Source organism: Tamandua tetradactyla, chromosome 7 (assembly GCF_023851605.1).
Source record: "Tamandua tetradactyla isolate mTamTet1 chromosome 7, mTamTet1.pri, whole genome shotgun sequence".
NCBI lineage: Eukaryota > Metazoa > Chordata > Mammalia > Pilosa > Myrmecophagidae > Tamandua > Tamandua tetradactyla.
The window spans coordinates 75609910-75632186 of record NC_135333.1 but is presented as its reverse complement, the minus strand read 5'-3'; the positions used below and the strand labels follow the sequence as shown (position 1 = coordinate 75632186).

Genomic DNA, 22277 nt, shown 5'->3' with positions numbered 1-22277 from the left:
TCAATCTGTTATCCTTGGACATTTAAGCAGTTTCCAATATTTTACAATTATAAATAATGCTGCAATGAATGACTTTGTGCTATATTCTCCTACTGTTGGAGGTATAGCTTCAAAGGAAAGGCCTAGAAGTAGCATTTCTGGGAAAAGGGGTAGAGGTACAAGTAGTTTTGTTAGATATTGCAAAAATAGAGGTGGCACCATTTTGTATTCCCCTCACCAACATATAAGAGTATCTGTTTCCCCAGAAACAGGTTTTCTTTTTTGCTGTTCTGACAGATGAGAAATGATATTTCATTTCTCATTTCATATTTTCATTTGTATTACTCTTATTACTTGTGAATTTGAACATATTTTCATATATTTAAGTCATTTTACCTCTTTGCCTGTTCCTGCATTTTCCTATAATTTTAAAAGTTACTTTCCTTTCATTTTTAAATGTATTTGCATATTATGGGTATTAGCCTTATAGCTGTGCTATATATTCCAAATATTTTCTCCCAGTCGTAATTTACTTTTTATTTTCCTTATGATAATTTTGCCATGCAGAAGTTTTTCCTTATTTTTTAATGCATTCAGATTTATCAATTTAGAAATCTTTTCTTTACACCCAAGTCATAGAGGAATTTATGTTTTCTCATAGTACTTGTATAATTTCATGTTTTAAATTCAAATATGTACTCTGTTTGGAGTTTATTCTTGTATTTTAGTATGAGAAAATGATACAATTTATATTTTTATTCTTGTATATAGTATGAGAAATTGACACAATTTATATTTTTCCAAATGACTATACAGTTTTTCCAACATTATTTGTTAAAAGGATCATCTTTTAGATATTACCTTTGTCTTATAATAGATATCTATACGCAGGTGTTTTTATTTCTGGATTTTCTATTTATTCCATTGGTCTGTTTGTCTAGGCATGCACCAATACCACTGTTTGAATGGCAGAGGCTTTGTGGCACGTTTTAGTATCTGGTAGAGCTAGTACCCCTTCAGAACTCTTCTCTTTCATTGTTTTCCTAGCTAGTCTTGCGTGCTTGTTTCCTATATGCCCTAATATCAACTTGTCTTAACATTTTAAAATGCTCATTGGCATTTGTATTGATACTGTGTTATAATTACGAATTATTTAAGGAGAATTGACATCTCGATGAAGTTGAGACCTGCCAAGAGCAAGGCATGTTATTCCATTTGTTCAAGTTATTGTGGTAGATTGAATCATGTTCCCCACAACATGTTGAAGTCCTAACCCCCAGTCCTGTGGGTGTGAACCCCTTTTTAAATAGAACCTGCAAAGGTCCTATTTGGATGAGGCCACACTGAATCAGTGTGCCCCTTAATCCAATATGGCTGAAGTCCTTATACTCACAGAAAACTGTACACCGAAGCAGAAACCAGAGGAGGAGAAACAAAGAAACAGGTGGCCAGAAGCAGAGATTGAACCACCACCAGAATGCTACAGTCTTCACAAAAAAAAACATAGCCTGTCAATACCTTGATGTTGACCTTCTAGCCTCCAAAACTGTGAGACAATAAATTTCTGTTGTTTAAGCCAACTAGTCTGTAATGTTTGTCATAGCAGCCCTGGCTAACTAAAGCAGTTATTGACACTTTTAGATCTGATGTTCTCTCTTAGACATTTACTTTGGTATCTTAGGTAATTAAGTAAGATAATAATTATTTATTGAGCAACTATTATGCCCTCAGCTCTATATTAGGCACTAAAAGTAAAGAAGTAGCTTCTGTCCCTAAGCAGCTAGGCATTCCATAAGATAAACAGCCTCACACAACTAAAGCAAGCCAAAGTTCAAGACCCCATTTAAAGAAATTCCTCATTGTAGAGCTAGACCAGAACTGCTATGCAAGCTCTGAGGAAAGGGAGAGTAATGACAACTAGAATAATAAGGGAAGAATTGTGGCTGAAATGGGGCTGAAATCATGTGCCCTGAAGATTGGGTAGGATTTAAGTGGGGTGACAATGAAGTGGCTGGAATCCCAATGAAGGAAAACCTAGGTCAGCACAAAGATGAACTAAGCATATCACTTCTCAGGAGACAGAAGGTCCCCAGCCAGATTCTTAGCTATTGTGGGAGTTGTGTCTTGGTGTTAAAAGTTCCCAAATCCTAATTATTTATTCATATTCAAATTTATTATTCATAAAATTTATTATTCATAAAATTATGTTAGCAAATGTCTCATAAGTTTCCAGATACTAATCCTTTATTATGGTAATTTATTTTCATCATAACCTTGTCAGGGAATGGTCTACAGCTGTGCTATCTAGTACACTAGTAGCCACTAGCCACCACTGAACCCTTGTAATGTGGCTATTGCAATTGAGGGACTAGGTTTCTAATTAATTTAAATGAAAATGTAAAAACTAAAGCAGTGTAAATGGAAAAGAAAATGTATTTTTCCATTGAACACATCTTTGTTTTGTTAGAACTACACTTTACTGGTGTAAGATTGCATAAGATGTTATTGCATTGCACTGTGTGTCCACTTTATTTTTTTATATGTGGCTACTAGGAAATTCAAAATTACATAGTGGCTCAACATTGTATTTCTCTTGGACAGCACTTGATTTAGACGGTACAACTCAGAGTGTGGTCTGCAAATCAACAGCTTCTGCATCATGTGGGTGCCATCCCAGGCCTGAAAATTTTGCTTTAAGATCCCCAGGTGATTCTTATGCACAATAGAGAAGAAGCGCTGATCTAGATGACCTCAGAAGACATCCGCCCTTTGGTAGATACTCCAGGTTGCTCCCATGCTCTGGGGGGGAGGGGAGGAGGCAGGGGGAGCAGCAGGGTGGTCCCTGCCTGCCACTGTGATGTCACAGAGTAAACCCTGAGTCACCCAGCCCCTCCTAGGCAACTCTACTTTATGTCCTGCCTTCAGGACATCCTTTCCATTCTCTCCAACTCACCCCACACCACCTTGCCCCTCTGCTGGCAAGAGGGGACCTGATTCATCCTCACACACTCCTCATTCTACCCAGCTGAATAACACAGAGCAAAAGTGAAACTGAAACTCATTTGCCTCAGAACTTCATTAGTGAATGAGAAACCTCTCTCAACTGATTCGCAATGTTTGTTTCACCCAGGAGGTAGGTGGTGCCTTGATTTTTGAAATCTCATGGTATATCTCATTTGCGTAAAATGTGTATCATCTTAGTGAAACTGAGAATACAGATGTTAAGTTCTATTCCAAGAATAGCGAGACATCCCCATGGTCCCGCTGGAAAGCAGTTCTGTGCTGGAACTTGCTGGAACTGTGAAGTAGAGTGCAGCTTCAGGCTTTTTCTGGTCTGGAAAAATCTGCAGGGATCCTTCTAGACCCAAGAAAACCATCTCAGTCAGCAGACACTGCTTGGACAGATCTCTGCTTTTTTTAGGTTGGGACCCACATCTGGAAACCGCCTGCCTCCAGTGGGAGCTGCCAACTTTCAGCCCAAAGCGTTACTAAAAAAGCAACTGTTCATTCTCATATATCTTACTTTCCTCTGGAGAGAAAAGTGAAGCTTACAATTAGCCAGGGAAATTATTGTAGAAGTCAAATGGGGAGCAATGTGGGGTGCTGATTACTGGCTGAAAGCTAGAGATCTCAGGAGGAGAGACAGGGCCTAAGTAAGAGACTGTTTTGAGCCTGCAGATCAGAGCTAACAATTCTGCAGAACCATCAGTGGGGGCTCACCCAACTTCCCTAATTCAGAAGAATAGATTGTGAATGGCAGAATCATCAGAAGTGGCTGTGCGTATGACAGAAAAAGCCAGGCACAGCTTAAATTTTACTATTGTTTTTCTTTTTTGTTTGTTTTGGTACTATCGTTTTTCTGTTAACGAATTTCGAGGAGACAGAAAATATGGGAGAGTTTATTAATGTATACCTGCGAAGTATGAGGTGCCCTTAATACACTGCTGCATTCTGAGTTTTCATAATCTGGCCTGAACGTTGCATATTTTTTAAAGGTGCATATGCCTTCCATTTACGAAGAGACTGAACAATGAGTCAAGCTCACAATCTATGGAGATTTGAATACCATCTACTTAGTTTTGTAGCCTTAAACAAATGTTCCGAACCTAGAATGGAAAAGCTCCCTCTTTCAGGCTGGTTGTGAGGACTTAAAGTGCTGATGTTTGAGAGGAGCCTAGCAAGAAGCCTGATACAAGCACAGCTTCACTTTCCCTTCTTTTCCCCTTAGAAAGCACTTTCAAAAAGCTCTTTTGAAATCTACAGCAGAACTGTGAAGAGCAACTCTTTAATCTATCTCTGAGGAAACTGTCGCTCAGGGAGGTTATGTAACCTTGTTCGTAAGGGTGTGATCAACACAGATTTGCTCAGCTTCACAGTGAGATTTCACCTCATAGACCCAGGAATTAAGGCAAAGTCATACCCTTCAGAATAGGACCACCGAGTTGCCCCTTTGGCCGGAGGAGGAGGGGACAGGGAAATGCCTGACATTGGGTTCCACAGCAACCCAGCATCTCTTGACCCCCGGGCTCAGGAGCTAGGGTGGGGCATTTACCAGATGTCCAGTCACTTCATCCCTTCTCCCAAGCCCTGTCAGGGCCGCAGGGGGCTTCCAGCCACCGCCACCAGACGAGCAGCCAGGCTGTCACAGCCCCTCCCTCAGCGGCTCCAAGCCCCCGCCCCGGCCTCTCCCGCCCTTTCCCTCTCTCTGGGAGCGCCCCTGGGACACTGTTCTCTTCAGACGCAGGAAGACAGGCCCCTAACGCCCCTGCCCCACCCGGTCAGGAAGTCCGGAAAGACCAGCCGCCGCGAGGGCGGAGCCCCGCCATACAATTCAAAAACGTTGCCGGCGCGTCGCCGTGGTAACGCGCGGCGCTGCTAGGCAACCGGGCCCCGTAGTAAACGTGGGGAGGGGCTGCGGACGGCCGAAGGGAGGGAGAGGGCGTTCCACATCTAGGGAGCCGGCGCTAGTGAACCGGCTCCGGCACCCAGACAGCCGGGGGCGGAGGGCGAAAAGAAAGGCGGAGAGGGGCGCCCACTGGCCGCCACACCCCGGGCTCCCCTTGCCGGCCGCTCCCGTTCCCGCCCCGGCTGCCCCGCGGGCCCCGTCACCCGCGCGTGAGCGATTGCCCCACAGGATGTGCAGCTGTGGCTGCCCCCTGATTGACTCCAGCTGCTTAGGGCAGGGAAGAAAGGCGGCTTCCTCTCCTGGAAGTGACTGCTCTAGCAAAAGTCCTCATACAATTCCAATAAAAAGCGGAAAAGGAAAGGCAGGAGAGAGCAGGGAGAGGAGAGGCCCTGAAATGCTTTTCTTTGGTCCTTCCCACTGAACATAACTACAAGTGTTCCCAAAATTCAGACGCGTCCGTGTTTATTATGGGAATGTTTGGAGTCAAGGAGAGTAAACACAGTTACAATTTAAAATAATTAACCTGAAGGTGGGAAATCCCGGGGCTAAGTGTCCTATAGTGATGTTGGTATTTTGGATCCCCAGCAGGGGCATTTTGGTGGCATTTCTCTTCTCTTCAGGGCTAGGAGACAGGTGCCAAAATGTCCTGTGTGCAGACCTTCATTATTTTCATCAGTGAGGGAGTCAAATGGTTGATATGGAAGCAAAAATTGTTAACAAGAGCAACAAACTCTCAGTGGGTTCCAGTCATCTAAAAGGGCTCTCTAATCCGTAGGGAATCACGGAGCTTGGGAAAGGGCATAACATTTCCTATCTGTCACTGGCTTTTGAGCAATCTGTTTGTACCACAGTCTCTGTGAACTAAAGATAATACATGTCCATGAGATCATTGCTGTTTTCTGAACTTTGCTCATCCAAAAGCAGGAATGTTTCCACAGGTGGGAGGAAATGTATTGGCAGAGGATCTGTTGGGTGAAATTCTGGATGCATCTGTGTACAAATGTGTAAGGGGGGTTGGGTCAGGATCTGAGGATCCCCTTCTTACCTTACCCTACTCTTCTAAATGTGACTTGGATTTATGTCCACTTCAGCAACAGAAGCCTGTTTGGACAGATTTCTTTATTCACATCTGATCTTCGTCCACAGGCTTCCTAACTGAATTAATGAGCTTTGTTTCCATTACAAACCTCATTCATTCATCCATCAATATTAGTGCTAGGCTCTGAGGATCAACAATGAATAAAACATAGCTACTACTATATCACACAACTTAAAGTCAAGTGAGTAGGACAGAGAAGTAAACCGTGGAGTTGAGAGAGGCACACACACTAGCCCATGCAGGAGTAGAGAAAAGTGAGTGTCAGCGACTGCAGAAAGGTTTATACTCCAATCCAGCCTTTTGTTCTACGAGTAACAGAAGGGAGCTCATGGGGGCATGGATTGGCAATCTGGCTCCTCCTGGAAGGACAGAGATACTACTGCCAGGAGTCGCCAGTATGGATGAAGTGAAAAACAAAAAAATCCACTGGATCTCTTAGCCCCAGGCTTTGGGATTTGAGGCAGTGTGGTACACAGTCTGCTCTGGTTCAGCATTCTTACCCATAGTTTTAATCACCTCTAATCACCAGTGTATCCACAAAACAATACATTGGATTCTTATTTACAAAGAATGCATAAGTGTCCCAAGATCATGGTTTCCCTTTCTACATATCTAGTCAATGTGGTTTTGTAGTGCAGGAAACAGTGGCCAAAGACCATCGTGAGTCGCAGCACTAACCTTTGTGATGTCATAAATGTTGAGCTGTATATATATATATATATATAGCTGTGCAACTAATCCTAAAATACTAACAGTCCAATGTACCAAAGTTAAATACTGTTTGAGATATGGAATTTTCAGGTCTGGGCTGAGTGATTAGCTTCATAGCTTCTGAGCCCAGCCTAATGATGTTCCTTAGACTAGCAAATTACCTTTTCTAAGAGAGGACAAGAAAAAAATATTAACATGCCCAAATTACAATTAAAGGAAGTGAGTAGATGATGGGCATTGATATTTGTGGCCAGGCTGAGAAACTCATGTTTTGTTAAAAAGAGGAAATAAGTTGTGGCATCAAGTCCTTGACGAGGGGATTCAAGACTGGTTATGGCTAGCAGCTATCCAGCTAGTTGATTGTAAACACAAAATGTATAGTGGCTTAAGGGGTAGATCCAGGTTTTGTGGAGGTCTAAAATAATAGAATTTTAGAGGCCCTCTTTAAGAAAAATAACAAAATTGCAAACACAAATTTAGCAACAGGGCCTTGGAAGGGACCTGAGTAAGCAAGGGACCATGAAGCTGAATTTCCCTTAGCTTTATTCTAAATTCCCCACTAGATCTCTTCATGTTACACATTAAGATCCTGCCGCTCCCATTCCGTTTTCCCTAGAGAAGGCAAACATCAGATTATTAAGGCATAGGGGGTGTGGTTTATGAGCAGAGGCAATAAAAACCAAAGACATAAGGTTGTGCCAAATAGTGACTCAAGTGGGATATGAGAAATGTCTGCAAGTATTTGGAGGGTGTAAGTTCAGAGAAGGAAAAAGAATCATTCACTGTTCTGGGGTGGAAAGGGAGCGAGGATACAATTAAATAAAGAAAAATGTGCACAAAACTCATCAGGAAACGTTGACTAAATGTAGTTTCTGATACTATGGACTTTATTTCCCATGGGAAGTATTTGAGGATCTATTGAATCACCAAAAAGCTGGAACTGGCAACAAAAATGTGCTACAGGAAACAATCCCACAAAGACATCCTCAAGGGAGTGGCTAGATGCCCCCAAAGATCACTCCGAGCTCTAAATTCCATAAGGCTGACACATGACATTCTGTGAATTAGTATTTGGGGAGGAGGCCAAATGAAGAAAAAAGAGAACAGTCCTACAGAGAGTCCTCCACCCACATTTTGCTGACTGATGGTGGAAACATGTTAACTGAAAGAGGAAAAAAGCATGAGGAGATAGCGCCACCCAGCGTTGGGATGAAAACCATGTAGCCAGGCAACCAATCCTGAGACAAACAGGGCCTAAAACTCTAGGGAAACCAATAGCCAATGCAACAGTAAAAAATATGAAATCCCTACTCCCTTCTCTCAAACCAGAGTGAGCCCTGTCATAATGAATAAAGGATTGCTTGGATAATTTAGGAATTGCTTCTGGACATAATCACATGTGTGTTAAAATGTGCTGACATAAGTCTAAAAGTAGTAGCGAGTATACTGGGTGAGAAAGGCTGGAACCAACAAGACCCACTTAGCTAAAATGTAGGCTAATTCAAACACTCTGAAGTTAAAGGGAATCTGCTTTTGATTCTGTAAACCAACTGCACAAATACAGAAGGGGAAAACATGACCTAGTAGAAAATCTGTTGGGAAAGGGCAGGGCAGGATATAGAGGTTTCCATGAAATGTAATCAAAATAGGAGCTCAGGGGTGGGCCAGATTCCCGGTGCCTGCCCATGTAAAAAAAAAAAAAAAGAGCTCAGTATGTGTCACCTAAGTATCATTTTGTGGTACATTAATTTCCTGGGTATAAAGAGCTTTCTGAAATTACAGATTCCTGGGCCCCATCCCAGAACTACTTCATAATCTCTCAGGGCAGCCCAAGAATCTGCATATTTTCCAAAGTTCCAGAGATTATTCTGATGCCCAGTAAGAACTGAAAACTGCTTTAAAATAAGGAAGAGGCTTTTGAAGAATTTAAGTCAAGAGGAGAGAGACAAATAATTATAATGGAATATAGAAAGTGCTATGAGAAAGTTACAGTGTCATGAGGACAGAGGTGGGAACTGTTCTGTCTTAGGGAGAAAAAAAAAGGGTTCAAAGAATGAGTGACTTTAAACCAATCCTGAGAGGGAGCTGACCAGGTAAAAAGAGTTCGAAGGCATTCTCGTGGAAGGAAGAGCATTAGCAAAGACACAGAGGATAGAAGTCAAGAGTATTTAGGAAGCCAGGGCAGTTGCAGAATGTTTCCCAGCCTTTCATCCTACTTAATTTGTACAATTTTTGAGGACCAAAAAGAAAAACTTGTACTTCTAGATGAACAGCGGCCAGAAGATATATGATTGACCCCTTACTGACTTGTCAGATTACTTTTATAAAAATTTTAGAAACCCTTTTTTAAAAAATAAAAGATTTTTATTTATTTGCCAGAAGGTTGGGGGACAAATTAGATGCAGCCAAAGGATTAATGAACCTGGAATTTACTTCTCTTGTCTTTCTCTATCCCTTAGCCCCAACCCATTCCCACCCACCTCTTTCTCTCATTCTCTCTCTTTCAGCATTCGAAGTGAAGCAAGGCTAATCATCCTTACTAATGATGCCAACAAATGGTAGAGACCAGCAATTGGCACAAGGAGGCTCTTGTGGTCTCCATGAGGCCCTGACACTGCAGATAGTAAAGCTTACTCAAAAAGATGGAAAATCCTACTTGAGAAAATGGGAACTTTTGTAGCAACAATATTTTTTGTTTCTTCCATATAGTCAAGCTCAATCTGTTAACACCAGTTACTTAGGGAGCAGCAGCTGGATAAAAACTGAACTGTACATTTTAAAGAAACTTCCTTTATGGATGCAAATCCTTGCTTCTTTGTGCTTAACCCATTGGTAATTCCTCCTGTGTAATGTCCCAGAACGGCTGAACCATGATTGCATTGTCAGTTATTAAATGTCCATGTTCCCAGCATTTACTCATGAGGCACTCTAAAAAGTATACAGTAGAAGGGGAGGGGTTGGGGAGGCAATGTGGAAAGGCAGTTTTCATTCTTTCAATATTAAACCAATGGGATTTGGACTGCAGATGGCATTCTGTGGTCCTTCTGAACAAGATGCAAGACACTGATCACGGCTAAGGTAACCAACTCCCCATTCTCATTGCTTGGGAAATACACTCCATAGCTGTTTTGCACGTGATTCTTTTAAGAGATTCAATATATTGTCCTTTAAGAGCTACAATATATTGTCCTTAGCTTATGCTAATTCCAAGTTTGTTAATTATGTTGTTGGAAGAATTACTGAGTATTTGGGCACCAATGTGCTTCTTAATAATGTGAGCCCCTGAATTCAGTGAAGCCACTCTTTGTCCCTTTTCTAGGGATTATAGAGTCACTGTGGCATGGGACCTGTAAGGCTGTGCAATGATAGAGCTTTTCTTCACCATCAACTGCACCTTAAAGAAATAACTGCAAAAAAGGAAAAAGAAAAAATGTTATTCCAATTCTAGAGGTAACTGGAGCCTACAGAGAAAAGGCATATTTTCATGTCTTCAGAGAGTAGTGATATACCTGACAAGCCATGGCATTATAGGTATTGAAGATAATCCATGAAAATGAGAATCTTTAAGTCTGTCCTCAGTAGACACTCCATTTGAAAGGACCCTCTTAACTTCACTCCAAGCTCCTTTTCATTCTTGTTTCTCAAATCACCTCTTTCTTATTAATTGACACCTTGGTGCTGAGCAAGGTGTGGGGTGTCTACTTTGGTGTGGGATTTGTTATTCTTTATTTCTGAGTTACCTGGAAAATAACTTACAGATATGTGTAACTTGAAATAAATTGAATGTAGAATTAAAATCTGATGTGACATGATTGTAGACACATTTCCAAACCAAGTAAGATTGAAAATTAGGTTGTTGAAATGAATTTTCTAAATTTTGAGATTATAAAACTTAGAATTGCCTAAATTCTTAGGTTAATCTTTATACAGAATGATAATTATAAAGATGTTAACCTGGAAGCCCATTTCTGCATGGAGCAACGGATATAAGAATAATTAGAAAGGATAACTTATAGCATCAACAATGACTAAAACCAAGGTAATTTTCATAATTAAAAGGTAAAAAATAGGGTGGGCAACAGTGGCTCAATGGCAGAGTTCTCGCCTGCCGTGCTAGAGACCTGGGTTCGATTCCTGGAGCCTGCCCACGTCAAAAAAAAAAAAAAAAAAGATGAAAACATTCTTTATGAGGATGGGGGAAACATTTGACTCCTATATTTGGCAATATAAGACCCCTTCTCCTTCCAGATGCTGTGGTGGTTTGAGTACTTAGCCTTGGTCACCCAGAGTCTGGCAAGAACTGACAATTCCTGGTGGAGTTAATTTGTTGAATGCTTAAAAAAAAATTGGATTAGCATATTGCTTTCCAGAACTGTTTTTATATGTTTTGTATATGGGTATACATACACAGAGAACCTTGTGTATTTTTATGCCATAAATATGCACCTTGTCTGTGGTGTGCATTATTTTAGTTTCTGGAAATCCTGAAGAGCAAACTTTATATTTCGAAGATTAAGTTTTCTGCTAAGTTTAGAAAATGTTAAGTTGCGGACAGTGAGAGAGGCAGGTTTTATGGCCCTGTCCCATTTAGCTATGGTTTTATTTATGTCTCTTAATCTAAGCAGATTTGGGTCTGATTAATTCTGATATGAGTGATCCCCTGGAAAGCTCAAGATGGCTTACTCTAGGAAGCAACTGTCAGCAATGAAGCCTTGGACTTCTTTTTTGTTCACTATGTATTAACATACTAGTACAAGCTGCTCCATACCACAAAGTACAAGACATCAAGTTTCTTTCGTTTTCTAAGTCGAATTAAATCTGGCTCCCAGCCACTGCTTACCAAAGTTGACAAATCCAACACTGATCACTGCTCTTAGAACGAAGTGCCGGGAAACATAGGGGAGGGCCAGGGCTCTGGCTACAGCCACCGGCCACTGTCCTTCCTGCTGCTACCTACTGTGTCCCTGCTGTGAGCCAGGCACTGCTGCCCCTCCAGGCTCCTCTATGCTGACCAAGGTTTTGCCACCTTCCCCTTGCTACAATGTCATGACACCTGGAGTCCAGTCTCCCCAGGCACGGCACAGCCTTCCCATGGAAGGTGCTGGTTAGGGGATCCTCCTGAAGGAGGTAGGATTTGAGATGAGCCTTGAAGGGACAGGATTTCAATAGTGACTGGCCAACAGAAGTCATTGTAGTGATAACACCGCCATGTCTTCTTAATCCTGTTGAATCAAAGGCACCAGTTAGTGGTTGCAGGCAAATTAATCACTGCTGTTCAGAGAACATGCTGGGCTGTGGGAAGGTGAGTGGGCATTATGACAAGATACACATACATATTGTCCCTAAGGTTTTCCAACTGGGGATCAAACAGATATTATTATCAACCTTTGGAGGCAGATATGGAAGATTTGATATATCATCAATAATTCATTTTACTTCTGAATGGTGGATCACCTTTATCCCTAATTCTGTGTATTGCTATATATTGTTCCCACAGTTCAGCCCTTCTCATTATTTGACCTATAGAAATCACAGCTCCTTTTTCATAGGAACCACATGAGGACCAGCTTGAGCAAGCAGAGCTTCCACATAACTACCTGGAGAAAACTCCCACTGCCTGGTTATACCTGTTAGTGTTGGAGGATCACTTCTGGCTCTCCAACTCCCTTCCCTTCCACTTGTATTTATCTCTTACAGATGGAGCCGAAGGTCTTCCCCAGCCAACGGACATACTTATCTGCCTGCCTCAGCGTGCTATCACTCAGCTTCTCCACAACATTCTTGCTCAGCAAATACTGGTTTGTGGGCACACAGAAGGTGCCCGAGCCCCTGTGCAGGAAAGGTCTGGCAATCAAATGCTTTGGCATGCCGATGTCCTTGGATGGGGGCAGTGCCAGCACACCAGCCCAGGAGGTGGTGCGATACAGCTGGGAGACTGGGGATGAATGCTTCTCCTCCTATACCTTCCACAGTGGCTTGTGGCTATCCTGTGAGGAAATCATGGAAGAATCAGGTAGTCTATCTTAGCTCATCTGCCTGATTTTTTCCCTCAAAGGAATCTCACCCAGGCAAAGAACCAATTGGGATAGCTTAAGGGCTATAGTAGCAGTGGGAAGTATAATATTCCCCTATACCCAGGGGGGCTCCACCTCCAACCAAGCTCAGCGTCTTCCACCTCTGTAGAGTGTCCCTTCTCAACAGGGTTCCCTTTTAATATGTTTCTTTTTGGGGGGCGGGGGGGTGGAGGGGTGGGGAAGGCAGTGCATGGTCTGGAAATTGAACCCAGGTCTCCAGCATGAAAGGCGAGCATTCTACCACTGAACCACCAGGGCACCCAATAGGGTTCCCTTTTAATAAGGTCAGAAGTTCATCTGGTTCTTCACCTCCTGCCTTTTTAGAAGACTGTTAACAAAAGGTCTCTCTAGCTTAAAATATTAACCTTGAGGATTTCATTGAGACCTTTAATATTTTATTGAGACCTTTATCATCAGGAAAATTTTCCATTCTAGTGAAATGCTGTTCATCAGGAAAATTTTCCATTCTAGTGAAATGCTGTTTACAGACAAAACAAGGAGAGATGAATATTGTAGGAAAGCCCTAACTCTGCCCAAATTATATGAATAACTTCATTTCTGCAGCCTTGGTTTTCTTGTTTGTGAGGTGAAAGGACCAGAGTAGATCACACTTTAAAGCCCCTTCCTCCATCTCCCTATGAAAAAAAAAGTTATTTCATCCCAAGTATTTTTGTTACAATTTAAAAGACGGGAACTAAAGCCAGAGAGAGTACCTGGATCGTGTAAGGGAGCCCTTGACATGCAGAAGACAGATCCTCCCAGATCTTGTCACTTGGTGCATACTAGCAAAGGTGGCACTGTATCAACGGGTATTAGTCAGTGTTTATCCCTGGGTTAAGAAGAATTAGACAGAGGACACCTCCTCCTCTTCCCTGCATAGAGCATTCAAGGTCACCCTGTGTCCTGGGAACAGTACACCAGGCAGTGAATTTTTTCTAATGACCAGAATCATGTATAATTAGAGACCTGCCACTTCTTCCTATGTTGGCTAATGGAAAGGGAGTTGGAAGAGGAATATATGTATTTACAACTTATTTTTAAATTATTATTGTGCCATTTAGCACTGTTCCAACCCCAGTGCTAGAGACTGTTTACAGCCAGTCAGTTTGGTGGTGCAGTGCCAGCCAGCAAAATGGTACTGTGCTGTTAATGCTTCTTGATACAGGACATGGGAACACTTCCCTGTGTAGGCACTCTCAGGGAAACATCTTCTTCGTTATCAGGAATTGTGATAGAAAGAAATCTTGTATGACTCTTGCCTGTGCCATTCATTCATCCACGCATTCTTTCCTGCTTTGAAAAGAAGCATTTATTGAGTGTCTTCTATATGCTAGGCAGGCAGTGTGCCAGAACAAATGGAGCAGCACCAGGTATGGGATGGGGAGAGCTTTCAACTCAGTGGTCCAAGGAAGCATCTCCATAAACATTGTGCCTTGGATATGTTTCAGGGGAGAGGTGCCGAAGTTTCACTGAACTCACACCACCAACCAAGAGAAGTGAGAAAGGACTACTGGAATTTGCCACGTTGCAAGGCCCACGTCACCCCACTATCCGATTTGGAGGGAAGCGGTTAATGGAGAAGGCTTTCCTCCCCCACCTTCCCTTGAGGATTGTGGCAAGTATGTGGGTTTGATAAAGAATTTAGTTGCCATTGATTTGGGTCTCTCTTGACCTAAACTGTACTGTGATATGCTTTTTCCTTCTTCTGCACCCCACTGGGCGACATGGATTCTTCCTACAGATGACTTGCATTTGTCTGCAGGAACGCAAAAAAAAATGAACAGCGGAGATAAAAGAGAGTTCGCAAATAGAAAACCACCAACAGCTCCAACCTACCCTTTCACTAGCTGTTGCCAAGTAACCATGTTGAATGTTTTAGTTTTTTTCCTCCAATTTTTTTGTGTGTGTGTGTGTGAAACAAAAGGAAAGAAGGGCGGGTGGTAAGGAGGGTGTACAGAAAGAAAATAAACAAAACTGATTTTCCCAAAATTAAATAAGAAAAAAGACTTTAAAATGATACTTAACAGTTACATCCTTGCAAGACTTTATGAAAACAGAAAGCTTTCTTCTCAAATCTCCCTAATGGCATTTATAGTCCCCAAAATTAAGAACCCCAAATTAAGTAAGTTTCCTAGCTGGTTTCAGCTGTTTCTCATTTTCCCCATTTTCTAGGCTCCTAGTTTTTTAACTTTGAACAAGCATCATATGTTCACCTGTTTGTTTGGTTATTTAACTGTCAGGGTAAGAGTTCCTTCTTTCTCTGGTTTCTGGCAGAAATCCTATGGTTATCAACGGGAACCCAAATTACCTACTTTGGACTGCAATTCATCAGTTTCCTCCTCTTACTAATGGACTTGCTGTTGTTTGGGAAGCCTGGCTCTCGGCTCAAAATGAGTGCCTTTGGTATTTTCTCTTTTCAGTCAGGTGAGTACTTCCCAAGGCAGGAGAGGGTGGTTGCCCTCAGCCACCACTGAGGCAGTAGCTACAGTGTTTGATTGTGTTTCCAGAGAAGGTAGGTAGGAGCCCAAAGGTGGTTCAGTGGATGGAGATGTGAGATACAACATCTTTAATTTTAAATTGAAATGGCATGTGAAATTTTATATTGGACAATAATATTCTGTGCAAGATGATTTATCACTAAGTTCCTTTTATTTCCAAACTTTCTCAATGTGTAACATATGTTGCTTGGTTAATTTTCAGTTTTGAAATATACACATTTTGAGACCATCGCTGTTGGATAAAATGAGGACACCAATACTGGGGGTAAAGGCAGGGAGAAGTAAAAGGGAGCAGTGGTTTTCTATGCAGCATTGACCCAGGGGCTTTTTACATGGCTCTGAGCAAAAGTTAGGGGTAATCTATTGCAAAATATGCCTTGGAGGAAAAGCCTCCTTTGCAGATTAGTCTCCCTGGTCATGGGGTGGCATATGGGCAAAGGAAAGCCCCAAGATAGGCTGTACACTGATACAAAATAGGAGGTTGCTTCAAATTCATACTCTCAGTATGGCAACATCAACCTTTTTTCTAAGGACTGTGTCCTTCTGTTCCCTCTGCAGGCCTTCTGGGGATGACAGTCTATTTGACATATTCACAAGTCTTCCAGGCAACTGCCAACTTGGGTCCAGAAGATTGGAAGCTGCATGCTTTGAATTATGGCTGGGCCTTCTAGTAAGTGCTTTTCATCTCCTGAACCTTTCTAGACCCTACCCCCCAACCTTTATTAGATTTTACCTCCTCACCTAGATGCCTGCTCTGTGTCCTTTGCCTTCTCTTCATCCCTCATTCCGGAAGTCTGTCATGGTCAACAAGGCCAGATCATCACGCCATATTCAATCTTTCCCCCCTTCTAAGAGACACAGAGAAGATTCTTCTCATTTTATTTGTGAGGCTACTGTCTGGTCCAGTTGTACTGCTGACTTAGCTTTAACAATTGCTTCCTCATCTGATATGTATGTTGCCCTTGGGAAATGGGAATAATTTTGTTTGGCTTATGGAAATGACAGTCTATTTTCTAGTTACATTTATGATTCAAGATACTGGAGGACTGAAAAATGAAGAATTACCTTTGAGGTTTGGATTTAATTCCATTCCCTGTGACTGGCTCTCTCTTCTCCTGTGAAGTAATCTTCTTCCTCATACCTCCATTCTTAGTTCATCAAATTGTATTAGAAACAAAATGTTCTCTATCATTGTCATTCTCTAATCCTTAAAGAGCTATCAGGTCAGTTATTTTAGATTTTTCTTAAAAAAAAAAGAGAGAGAAGCAGCAACCATTACAAAACAAATGCATTCAAAGCTCAATTTTCCCTTTGTTTAAGAACTCCTTAACTTTCCCCTTTCCCTCTTGAGAAGCCTGAACACTCTTATGCACTGTATATTGGCCACTTTGGACTTAAACTGTATCTGGGATAAGTGCTAAGTACATTAACAGTGCTGAAAAGATATTGTTCTGTGCCTTGAATCTCCATTCTATAGGCAATATGGAAACCTATATAAACATTTTTCTTCCAATGTCTTTTATGACATCCTATCCCTTCATCATGGTTTAATATGTGCTATTTCATTCAGAAATCTTTGGTCTGTCCCACCAGCCACTACATCAGTTTGGCTCATTTTTCAGACCCACTGTTTTCTCATCTTTTGTCTATCTTCAAGCCATTTTTGCCAGAACGGCTTCTGAGCTCAGGCTACCAAACTCCCATCAAAGCAGCCCCAGGCTGAATCTACTTAGTCAGAGGCAACAGATAGGAATGTACAGTACCAGCATGTGGCCTGGCTTTAACCATCATTTAGCCTCATGGAATCCCTCACTAACTTCACAAAACGTCCTGTTTCCTGAGCGTCCCAGAATTGTGGGAGATTTAGGGTGGTGACTCTCTAAGTTTTTAAGAATGTTTGCTACAATTCTTTGTGGTACTTTTTTTTCTTCTTCTTAAATCCATCAAGATTCTCTTAATCCCCAACTTCTTTTCCATCCAATATAAACTCCCTCAAGCCAAGAACAAAATTGTTTCCATAAGCAAATTCCACTAGTGCAACCTATACCTCCAGATTTGCAGTAAATGCTTCTTGATTGACTCCCAGAGGCTCAACTCTAGATTCTGAGACTGCTAAATCCAAAACAAAGGCAGAAAAGGGACGATTCCTCCTGGCATCTGGATGAAGGAAAATCTGTGTATATTGGGGTATGGGTGTGAGAGGTGAAGTAGGGTAGTGCAGTAGGCTATGTTAACTATACACAGCTGAGTTAAAGTTCTGTAGAATCTTGGGGATTATACAAGGGTAAGTGCAACAAAGAAAGCAGGAGCCAAAAAAAAAAAAACCTCTGTATTTCATATTAAATAGGCACACATGGAATAAAAGAGAATGACACAGATTCCTGGCCCATGCACTTCCCCCCCCAAACTTTTTTTCAACAAAAAAATAGTCACATAGAAAAGAAAGAAATGTGACCCCCACCATACAGCATACCAAAAAAAAAAAAAAAAAGAACACGGCACATCCTGACGATCAGTTCGGTTAAAACAATTTCATTGAGCCCTTTGACTTTAATACTGCAAGTCATTCTCTCAATACAAAACATTCAGAATATACACTACTGAGACAGATCAAATTAAGTCCTTTTGCCCATAATTCTTTACCTGGATATGGTAGAAGACAGCACATTCAGGTTCCTAAATACCTAAGAGACATCGGCCTAGTCTACTGATATGGAGGGATCATAGTAGGTTGTTTTTTTTTTCACTTGTAAGAAAGACAGATTCTTAATGTCCAATTTATTGTTGTTGTTGTTTTGTACATTTGTACCTAGCACCTCCTGGGTTCCCTTCATCTACTGCATGGAATCCGCTGTCACCACCTTCAATAAATCCAACAGGATCGTACTGGAGTTCAAGTGCAAACATAGTAAGAGCTTCAAAGAAAACCTGAATTGCCTACCCTGTCACCACCAGTGTTTCCTGAGCAACTATCACCTGCAGCCTGTCAGGGGGCGCCTTTGATCAGCTACCTCTGGTACCAAAATGTGCCCATCTGCTCTGTCTCTGAAGGCGTTGACTTCTACTCAGCGCTACAAAACAAGGGATTTCAACAAGGGACCAACCAGGGGCTAAAAAAAAGAGGCAATTAGGTCATCTGTAGAGGAAGAACAGTGTTAGGAGTAAGAGGGTTTGGAGTGCAGGCTGAACCCTACCTTACATGTTTGTTTATCAACACGTGCTTAAGCCAAACTTTGTTTCCTGAGCATGGTTTTTAGAGACTAAAAACAAAGGTATCTTAAAGTAGAAGTCCAAAGGAGTTCTGGGGGCGCCACTGCTCCCTTTTCCTTCACAACTCTATCTAATGTCACCATCCCCCATATCTCATTTCTCCCTTCTGTGCATTCAGAATTATCTTCTCTGTCTGACTGACTACTTGTTATGTGCCAGGTGCTAGGCTAAGCAATGGAGGCAAAAAGGGGTAAAATAGAGACCCTACCCGGTCATTTATCAGGGATTTGATGGGCAAATTAATGACAGCTGGATTGTGCCTCACAATACTATGGCTGCAGTTGAATTTGAGAGGAAGTGACAATGAAAGACAAAACTATTGGGTGCTTTGTTATCAAGGCCTGATGTCCTCCACACTACCTCCTACCCCCCAAAAATGTCATTAAATAGTATCCTATAAGCCATTATGAGAGTAATATATTATGAGGAGGTCCCTAGAGCATACAGGGACAAGTCTACTCCCAAAAATGGACCAACGAAGCTATTCCAGATAGGATTATGGCTCTTTCGTGAAGAACCAACTGGAGTCTTCCCTACTGAGCAGAGGTAGGGCATATACTTTTCTATGGATCCATACCTTCTCATCTTTTCGGAGAGACTTAAACCCTATTATTTCCTCCATAAAGAATGCCATCCAACCATTCATCCTCTCTTTTCCATTAGGGAAAGCAAACCAGCCTTGATGGCCAAGAAGAATGAAAATGGCACACAAGTATGGTCCTATACATAATATTTATTTATTCTGTAACATTTCACATTTTAAATAGTGCTTTCTGGCACTATACCGGCAGGCTCTTCTTTAATATGGGCAATATGGAAAGAAATTCACATTTCAGTGTCACAATACCACACTAGAAGGGTGAGTAGAGACGATGTGGGGGGTGGTGAGGATGTTGTTTGGAGTGGAAGGGAGGGTCTATAATGGAAGGAAAGAAGAGAGATTGGGAGGAGAGGAACACCCCACATTTGCAGAAGTCATATTTCTAAGTAGCGCTATAATAGTTTTCCTGGTAACCTCATATTGAGAATTGGTTGGGTGGCTGCTGGCAAGGAGAAGAAAGTTTGGAAAGACATTTAACAAGAAACCAGCACCCACAGTGGTTAAATAAAGCTTCTTCAATCTTCAACCATCACATGTACTCTTCTGTACTTGACATAAGATGGAGAAGAAACCTAGAGATTGTACTGGGTCCAGCAAGGAGAGATGCAAACTTATGGTAGTCAAAAACAATATGTTGTGGGTTCACAAGTATGCCATGAAGAATTCACGGATATCATATTTTTCTAGCTTTCCCTTATATATTTTCTGGGACTCAACCAGCAGGAACAGTCTTCTGCCCAAAACAATCCCCCCAAACCAAGTCCTCAGTAAAACACTTTGCATTTTACTCCTTCTAGAGTGACTGGCTTCTCAAAGAGCTTCAATATAGTAGAGAACCAAGTTTATACATTGATGGCTCAGCCCAGGCTGTAGGACACCACCCAAGTTTTGAGAGTTCACTCGGGTATAATTCTATATTAGACTAAACTAGATTGTAGGCCCTTCTACTCAAGCAGATTTAAATCCCAGAAATGAACCTGAAATCATCCCCATGCTCTGGAATATCATCTAATTTGCTCCCTCAAAGTCTATAATAAGCTGGACCCACATATGTCTTCCAAAGTGTCGAAACCAAATTGCCTTCAGGAGCAACAGTACCCAGAAACCTACATGCCCATCTGCAGGTCAGGCAGCATGCTTCATTAGATCTATTGCTACCAACCTCCAGTTATGTTATAAAGGCCAATGGGCAATTAATATATCTCTTTAAATCTGGCTAAAAGAAAAATTTCTAAAACCTCTATTATTAAAGCTAGAAAGAAAGATACAGATTCAAATAAAGAGATGACCCGAGTTATCTATCTCAATAGATAACTCAAAACTCAAACTATTGAGTTATGATCTATCTCAAAACTTTCTGAGAAGAAAAGCAGTTCTCCACTAGCTAATGTGAGATTTACAGCTATATAAGAAATTATCTGGAAGCTTAGAAGTAACAAATTTACATAGGAGGAGGAAGTACTGTAGATAATTCTAAGGAAGTTAACTATTTACAAAAGTTACAGCATTTCCATAGGAATTTTCTCAAAACAATGGTTCAGAGGCTCTAAAAAGAAAGAAATATGCAGGGCAGAATGGCTGCATACTATGCTTGAGCAGCAAGGGTAAAAGTCCAGAAACAGCTTTGCTCTCATGCAAGCAAAGCAAAAGATCCCTGAATAAAAGAAAAGCAAAGTGAAAGGAGGTAGGGAAGAAAGAAGCCCTATAGGAAAAGATGCTAAGAAAGCAGAAAAGGGATTAAGCAAAGATACAGATAATGCCTCCTTGTTCCTGACTTCATTTTCTTCCAAGTTGGGGATAGCACACACACATTTCTGAAATTACTACAATAAAAAAAGACCATGACTGGCAGAGGTCATTTAAACTATATTTGTCTTGCTCCCTTTGTGGTAGTAATATGGGTATTATGGCCACTAAATATATATAGATGGACAGTCTGAGGAAAAGGATTTAAGAGATGAATATGCTGGGATGGCTAATCTCCCACACTAATCTCTCTCTCACTACTGCACACAATTTGGAAGTGGCCAAAGTGCTAGTGGGAAGAGAATAAGGAGAGAAATGAGTGGCTCAATATCAGAGGTAGGTCATCTAGAAGATTCAAGACAACCAAACAAACCAGATATATTTCAGAGGAGCAAGAAAATGGATTCCTGGAGCTTAGCATAACAAGGACAATTAACAAGGACCACAATATACTTAAAAAAAAAAAAAAAAAAAACACCCAAATGGTATAATGCAAAACAAAGTGTTTCCTAGAATTTCAATGGAATTTCCCAGCAAGAGCTTATAAATTAGAAACAAAAATAAACATAAGATTCACATTTCCAAACTACCCGTACAGTGTCTAGATGATGTTAATATAAGTACTGAAAAGGTAAGATACCCCAGCCAAATTGATCATGCTGTTATCAAAGAATTCCAACATGCCTTAAAAGTGCAGCAATCACACAGAGGTGGTAAAATGAGTTTGAAGTCTTCTTTCCAAAGAACTGACTGGTATCCGTTCTATTCATCTGGTACTGAATATTCCGTCAAATAATCTAGGGAAAAAGGGAGTTATCAGTGACTTTAATTTTTTTCATGGTAGAGATTTTCAAATAAATGGAAGAAATTTAAAAGAATACTCCTCTAAATATTTTCCTGTTTTATAAATGGCCTTCCAGAAAGGTCCAGAGATTTTATATATTCCTATAAGCTCTTGAACTTTAAACCACACCTCAGTATTTCTAGGGGAGGGAGGTGGGTGCGTAAGAGGGAATATTAGCATTCTGAGCAGGATAAATTTTTTAAATATAATGGGGAAGTATAATACATTTTCTAGTAATGTATTTCAGTTAATGATAAACATGGGCTTTTCTTTAATACAATTTTATAGGATAATTCCTTTTAATATAGAAATGCCACAGGTACTACATGATATCATCATGGCACCTACCCAGAAAGTACCAGAGTATCCATCCACCTCCATCACTGGGACAATAAAAATACGACTCCATATTCCAGATGCCCCAAGGGAGATGATATTTCCAGCTGAGAACAATTAACCATTTTTTACTGATCATAGAAGCACACTTGGGAAATAGTGCTGGTCCAAAACAACCTGTTCTTAATATCCAGCTACTCAAAAAAGCTCTCA

At 41.2% G+C, this 22277-nt stretch overlaps 2 protein-coding genes across 2 annotated transcripts in view; one reads left to right on the top strand and one right to left on the bottom strand.

Annotated features, from left to right (window-relative positions):
* The first annotated feature begins 2862 nt into the window (after positions 1-2862).
* On the top strand, positions 2863-19664 carry GSG1 (germ cell associated 1). Its single transcript, XM_077170126.1, is given in 8 exon segments — positions 2863-3112; positions 12393-12708; positions 14218-14388; positions 15044-15193; positions 15826-15937; positions 18081-18223; positions 18226-18383; positions 18385-19664. Coding segments are annotated over 8 exon segments (1140 nt in total). The 5' UTR covers positions 2863-3064; the 3' UTR covers positions 18427-19664.
* FAM234B (family with sequence similarity 234 member B) overlaps positions 18081-22277 on the bottom strand; it is a 33859-nt gene continuing 29662 nt past the window's right edge. Inside the window, exon 13 of the mRNA XM_077170124.1 lies at positions 18081-21681. Within this exon, the coding sequence (XP_077026239.1) occupies positions 21673-21681 (9 nt within the window). The 3' untranslated portion in view covers positions 18081-21672. The remainder of the gene's footprint in view (positions 21682-22277) is intronic.